At 35.3% G+C, this 6,932-nt stretch overlaps 1 protein-coding gene across 1 annotated transcript; it reads left to right on the top strand.

The window, feature by feature from the left end:
* Positions 1-653: 653 nt before the first annotated feature.
* Positions 654-4,718, top strand: EMB2766 (structural constituent of nuclear pore). The gene is made up of 10 exons (XM_078964161.1): positions 654-793; positions 1,019-2,456; positions 3,015-3,102; positions 3,246-3,324; positions 3,502-3,624; positions 3,725-3,802; positions 3,901-4,004; positions 4,090-4,177; positions 4,268-4,372; positions 4,476-4,718. Exons 2-10 carry the CDS (start codon positions 1,202-1,204, stop codon positions 4,569-4,571), a joined length of 2,016 nt encoding a protein of 671 aa, XP_078820287.1. The 5' UTR covers positions 654-793; positions 1,019-1,201; the 3' UTR covers positions 4,572-4,718.
* Positions 4,719-6,932: the final 2,214 nt, after the last annotated feature.

Below are 6,932 nucleotides of genomic sequence, written 5' to 3'. Positions count from 1 at the left end.
ACAATGTACTTATAATGTACTTATAATGTTATTTTGAATTATCTTATGAAAATAACTAACAACAAATATATGCTTAATATTATATATATTTTTAAAAACTTTAATGTTGTTTTGCCTTTTTCACTATACACTTTTTAGAGTTTTAATGTTTTTTATGTTTTCATTATATTTAAATGTCTATTTCATCATACAAACTCATTATTTTATCAAATAATTTATTATATATTAAAATATTAATAAAATACAACATTAAAAAGAAAACGATACATATCAAATTTGTCAATATTTTCTAATCTTAATAACTTATGATTAGGATTGTTATGACTAAAACTGAGTTCACATAAAATTGTATTTGGAATAATTGGATTAGTATCTAATCCCGCTTATCATTAAGACATAGGATATATAATTTTTTAATTAATTATTAACATATTAAATATTAAAAAATAAAATAAAAAAGAACTAAAAAGTGAGTCTTAGAAGTGAGCGGGACTTCTCAATTGAGTGTTTTCTATCGTTTTTGCCCTTTTGCCCTTTTGCCCTAGCCTCCCTCACGCTCTGCCTCTGCTAAACGCTCACCTGAAAGCATCCAGCATCCAACTCCGACCGGCGAGACGACGACCACCACACCATTTCCGGCAGCGAGTCTGCGACAGCATTTCCGGCTACGAGTTTGCGACACCTCTCCGGCTACAACGCAGACGTCTCCGTCTTCGGCTGTCACAAACCCCGACTCCGGCTATCACATCTCTGATTCTGAACATTCACTTCTCAACCTGTTACTCTGTTAAATGTAAGTTCCGATTTCAAATGATATTGTTTGTATTAGATGGATTCATTGAATGTTTGTGGAGTAACTCCCTTTATACCATTGCAACTTAGAATGATAGAATCTGTGCAGTTAGAGTTCCTGTCTGTCTACCGATCTATAATTAAAAGATTGGAGGCAAAGTCATTGTTTGCGTTTTTTTTCCCTCTTTGTAGTATACTGATGTATATGTTGTGTTTCTTTGTTCAGCTTGGGAGTCATTGAAGGGATAATTGATCTCGGCCCGGCCCACTGTAGAATCCGGATCTAATATCCAACCCAAAACGAAAACCTTTGATCAGGCACGCGCTATAAAGCCATAAACCCTCATCGTCCCTCCCATTTTTCATTCGAAATTTCAATTTGATTTATAGGAAGAGAGAAGGATCAACAATGTCGGGCTTCTCCTTCTCTACCAGTTTATCAACCTCCTCATCATCTTCATCCCCATCACCGTTTTCATTTGCATCGTCTTCATCTCCATCTCCGTTCTCATTCTCAAACCCTGCCTCATCCCCTTCGCTATTTGGTTCATCTACATCCTCTAATCCGACATTCGGAGCGCCTTCATCGTCAACTCCTTCGTTTGGGTTTTCGTTTGCATCTTCGTCATCTTCTACGCCGTCTTCCGCTGCACCCTCCGCCTCCGCCCCATCACCAACTTTTGGTTTCGGGGCTTCCTCTGCTGCTGCTACCGGCTCTACACTGTTCGGTACATCGTCTCCTGCCGGGGCATCACCGTTTGGTGGATCTGGTTTGTTTGGATTAAGCTCTAGTTCTAGTGGCACTACCACCACCGCTACAAGTTTGTTCGGTTCTACTTCTACTTTTGGATCCGGTAGCATATTTGGGGCTTCTTCAGCTTCAGCTTCGAGCACAACTACACCTACTGCGGTTAGTTCGCCTTTTTCTACAGGCTTATTTGGATCATCATCTACCTCTGGAACATCAACTCCAACGTTTTCTTCAGCGTCATCTGGGGCTGCATCATCATCATCAGCCCCATCTTTACCTAATTTATTTGGCTCAGCTTCTTCATCAGCAGCCCCTTCTTTTTCTAATTTTGGTGCATCACCATCTAGCAGCTCAATGTCAAGTTCAATTACAACACCACCGGCTTCATCTGCAGCACCAGGGTTTTCGTTCCTCAACGCTTCGAGCTCCAGCTCAGTCACTTCTTCCGCTGCTTCTGCTCCAGGTTTCTCATTCCCAAGTGCAACCACCTCTGCACCCTCGTTTTCGTTTGCCTCCAGTTCAGCCGCGCCATCTAATACCACTTCTTCTGCTGGTTCATCGTCAAGCCCCACCTCTAGCTTCTCTTTTGCGAATGTAACAGCCTCTTCTGCGGCTCAATCATCTTCGGGGCTGGCTTTAAATACAAAAACTGCTTCTACGACAGTAGCTACAACGACTACTTCTAGTGCTTCCACATCTGCCAGTAGCGCTCTGTCGTTCCCTTCATTTGTTACATCTTCATCTAGTGCTACACCAGCTACTGGATCTGTTCCCAGTTTCGCAAGCCCTGCCATTGGTGCTTCTTCTTCCGGAACTTCAAGCTCTTTTTTGGGATTTCAAACTTCCTCCAAGACTACAGCTGCTACTACCCCATCTTCCCAACCGCAATCTACAGCTGCTTCATCTTTGTTTAGTGAGTTTGTTAGTATAATTATCTTTAGTTTCTGGTTTGAAGTTAATGGACAGTATTGAATCGTTGCATGTGAGTTCATATAATAACGATTTGTACGTTATATCTTTAGCCATTGTTTTGTTGTTGTTTTTTTTTTTTTTTTTTCCATAGTGGTTATTGTGATTTGAACAATCAGAAGTAGCCACTGAGATAATCAGGTGCTTGCTTAAGGATAATTTAGGTATTTAGTATTTGTCAACTTGTTACCCATTTTATGTGCTTAACCAAGTCTGATCATTTTGATTCTAAGTTATAAGAAACCTTCAAAACTGGTTATTGTTACTCTATAGACATCCCTTTAGATAGTGTCGAGCTCATAGTAGCATTGATGAACAAATTGAATCTAACTTGTTTATTTCCACATTTGATAGGTGTGTCTCTCCTTAAAAAAATTGAATGATTTTATTTTTAGGCCATAATATATATATATATATATATATATATATATATATATATATATATATATATATATATATATATTCTGTATTGTATTAACTCTTTTGTTGTTTGTGTCTGAAGGTATTCCTGCAGCCACAACAACCACTTCAACCATTACAACCACTACTGCTCAAACATCATCCTCACTTGTTGTAGCTTCCAGTAGCGGGTCAGTCGTCACTCATCACCACAGTATCTCAAAATATATAATTTTTTTTATTCAAGACCATAAAGTTCATCTTTATCATACTATCCTAGAAAAATAAGATTTTAAAAATAAATAAATAAATAAATAAATGTGATTGTCTGCAGGACAAGTTCGAGTGTGAGCACAGCTGTTGTCCCTGCACCAAAGTTACCATCTGAAATTACTGGAAAGACTGTTGAGGAGGTACAAATTTCTTTATCTTAATTTCCTTGATTGCTATTCTGGCTAAAAAACAAACTTCTATAATTATAAATATAATGGTAGATAAACAGCCTATAATATTAATGTTAGAAAGATGTAAGTAATAGGTTGCTGTATCATGACATTTATTTTGGGTTGGGTTTCTTGTTTTGTTTGAAGATCATCAAGGAGTGGAATGTGGAGCTCCAGGAAAGAACCGGAAAGTTCCGGAAGCAAGCTAATGCAATTGCTGACTGGGACAGGAGAATCTTGCACAACCGGGATGTTCTTCTTAAACTTGAGGTCACTTTTTTATTCTTAAACTTAAACTCAAGAGTGGAAATGAAAAAAATAGCACTTATTTTATTTATTTTTTGATTTTGTTTATAAACAAAACAAACAGGCAGAAGTCGCTAAAGTTGTTGAGACCCAATCAAACCTTGAGCGCCAGCTGGAACTTATCGAGACTCATCAGCAAGAGGTATTTTGAATATTATGATACCGAGTGAGGGAGGGGTAGTAGTTGTAAGTTGGTATTTTAATAATAATAATACTAATTAAATAAATTGTTGTTGTTAGGTTGACAAGTCATTACAAAGTGTGGAAGAAGAAGCTGAGCGAATATACAAAGATGAACACGGCCTACTTCTTGATGATGAAGCAGCTTCAACCAGAGATGCAATGTAAGTTTCTGGAGTCGAGGGCATTTACGTCTTTTGCACATTACAAACAAGGCGCTTGTTAATAGTCTCATCTGGTAAATTTCAGGTATGAGCAGGCTGAATTCATAGAGAGAGAAATGGAACAGATGACTGAACAAATAAAGTCGGTTATTCAGACTCTTAATGCCAATCAGGTTATTTTTATTTTTTTATTTGGCAATGCAAAAAGCAGCTTTGAAAAGTAAAAAAAAAAAAAAAAAGATTAATTTGAATATGTTTAATAGGCGGGAGAAGTTGAAGCAAGTGATGGTATGGGTATGGCCCCGCTGGATGTGGTGGTTCGGATCCTTAACAATCAACTAAGTTCATTAATGTGGATCGACGAAAAGGTTGTATTTATATTTTTCATTTTGTAATTTACAAAAATAACAACTTATTTTGAAAATCAGAAAAATAACATAACTAAAATTATTTTATAAATAATATAAACAGGCTGAAGAATTCTCTTCGCGTATTCAAAAGCTGGCCAAGCAAGGATCTGCTGCTGACCGGGAACTCATGGCCCCAAAATTTTGGCTGTCTCGCTGAATCTCTTACTGTTCTTGTTCTTTCTCTCTGCTCCTTGCTTAACAGTAAAAAAAATTTATTACTCCTATTAAGAAATTTGGATGTGTGAAAACAATAACCCGATTATTGTGAACATGCTATTGCTAATATTACTTTTTACATCATCAACTTCACTAGTTTTTATATTCATTCATTCCTTAATGTTTTATCTCGAATGGATTTGAGTCATAGTTTGTTCATCTTTAACATGTTAAATGGTGATCCGTTTTTTGTTTAGAAAATAGGTCATGTGTCAATTATATGTTAGGGAAAAAATATCATAAATGATCCTTGTGGTTACCTAAAATCTGAAGTTTAGTACCCGTGGTTTAAAAACCTCTCCTTGTGTTTTCAAAACTTTTGCTAACATTTTCAAAATCTGAAAGATTGTGTGAACATTTTCAAATATGGTGAATTGACATCAATATCTAGATTATTGGAATATTTCAAGGAACAATCTCAAATCATGACACCAATACGTAGGCGTGGTCGGTTTTGGAGTGAAACCAAACCCAAACCGTTAATTTTTTCGGTTTTTTATTTTGAAACCCATCGGGTTTGGTTTTTGAACATGTCCAATTTTTCGGTTCATGGGTTGGTCTCTTTAGTTTTTGGGTTCAACACATGGGCTGATGTGTTTTGATTTAAACTGATTTTACAACAATTCTAAATAAAATGGAACAAATTCAGTGTGTTGTTATCTTCTTTGCGTGTAGACTCATGAGCCTTTGTCTTGCTTATGTCTAATTTACGGATCAACTAGACGATTTATTGACTTTGGGATATGATTCATGTTTTCATGATGTACTTGTGACCGTGCCTGTGAGAGGCTTAGAGAATGAGATAAGAGCAGCATTAGTAATGAAACACTAGGGTTTTTAACTTTTCTATATTTATTGTTTTAATAAAACATATAACATTTATTAAAAATATATTATCAAATAACTAATAGTATGTATATCAGCCTATCAAGAATATATGAACTTTTATAGAAAATTTAGTGTTGCACGCCATGCTCGATGCACACGTCTAACACCCGAACTCGTCGAGATTGGAGAGACGTGGACCATCAGAAGCGTGACACGTGGCAATGTTGTGTTAGTGAGTTGTTATTATTCATCCACTAGTTTTGATTGAATTCGGCTACTCCGAACCTACAATCGTTAATCTTACAAATGTCAGAAAGATATGTATAGATTTATACGGAGTTTGACACCCCCAACGCGATTGCTAGCTACAATCCCAACATGATAACGTCCGATGAAGCATCGTACGGGGGAAATTATATTCTACAACGTTGATTACGGGGACTAATGGTAATACATCCTGAAAGCCTTAGAGATTTAGCTACCTAGAGGGACACCTTCGAGTAGTTAATATAATAGATCAGGATCGATAAAATATCTTATAAAGATATTAAGATATGATTGATAAAATATTTCATAAAGATACTAAGATATGATTGATAAAATGTCTTATAAAAATAGTAAGATAAGATTAATAAAATAACCTAAAAATGTATTATAAATTAGGAAAAATGATACAGAACCTTGAAGGACACTATTCAAAAAACCTCTAAAGATTCAAGATACAAGGAACTTTAGAAGATACAACAAAGTAAAATTTAAAAAATAGGGAATATAAATAAAATGATCATAATCATTGTAAAAATTCCTAAAAAGTTTTCAAATGAGTTTATTGAATGTTAATTTAAACTTCAAAAATTCATCAACATCAAATTGATGTTTTCAAAACCATATCTATTCCTAGGATGGAGTAGAGATTAACGTAAGGAATGACAAATAGTTTGAAAATAGATAAGTTTCTTTTATTAATAAAAGGTATTTAAAGTTTGTGGTCTGTGATTTGGATAATCTAAATATCATCGTCACCCTCGGCATTTCCGCCGACAGCCGGGGGAGGTGTGACACATTTTCACCCACTGTATATGTCATTTCATTTACAAAATGTCTCTAGTATTTTGTAGACTTTTGATCAAAACACGAGCAAATGGATTTAAAATGAGGCATACTCGATACACAATTGGCGTATTTTATTTAGGTATTTGATTTAGTTTCTAGTAGGCCTAGTTAACCACATCTGATGTGTGTATTAACCATATTATATTAACTTAGCCCTTTTATAATACAATTTTCATTACAACCATATTAGATGTGGATGTACTATATTACCAATTTTCCAGTAGCGTGAGGCAAGTAAGTTAAAAGGATTGAAATCTATTTGAATGTGTACAACTTACTAAATGTATTTCAGTTTATTTGTTAATATTATAAATTTATGATGATATCTACCAACATCAATTATGTAATCGAATTTACAAAA

The sequence above is a fragment of the Lactuca saligna genome, chromosome 7 (assembly GCF_052625555.1).
Source record: "Lactuca saligna cultivar CGN05327 chromosome 7, ASM5262555v1, whole genome shotgun sequence".
NCBI lineage: Eukaryota > Viridiplantae > Streptophyta > Magnoliopsida > Asterales > Asteraceae > Lactuca > Lactuca saligna.
Note: the sequence above shows the minus strand (reverse complement) of the source record. Positions and strands in the feature narration are given on the sequence as shown.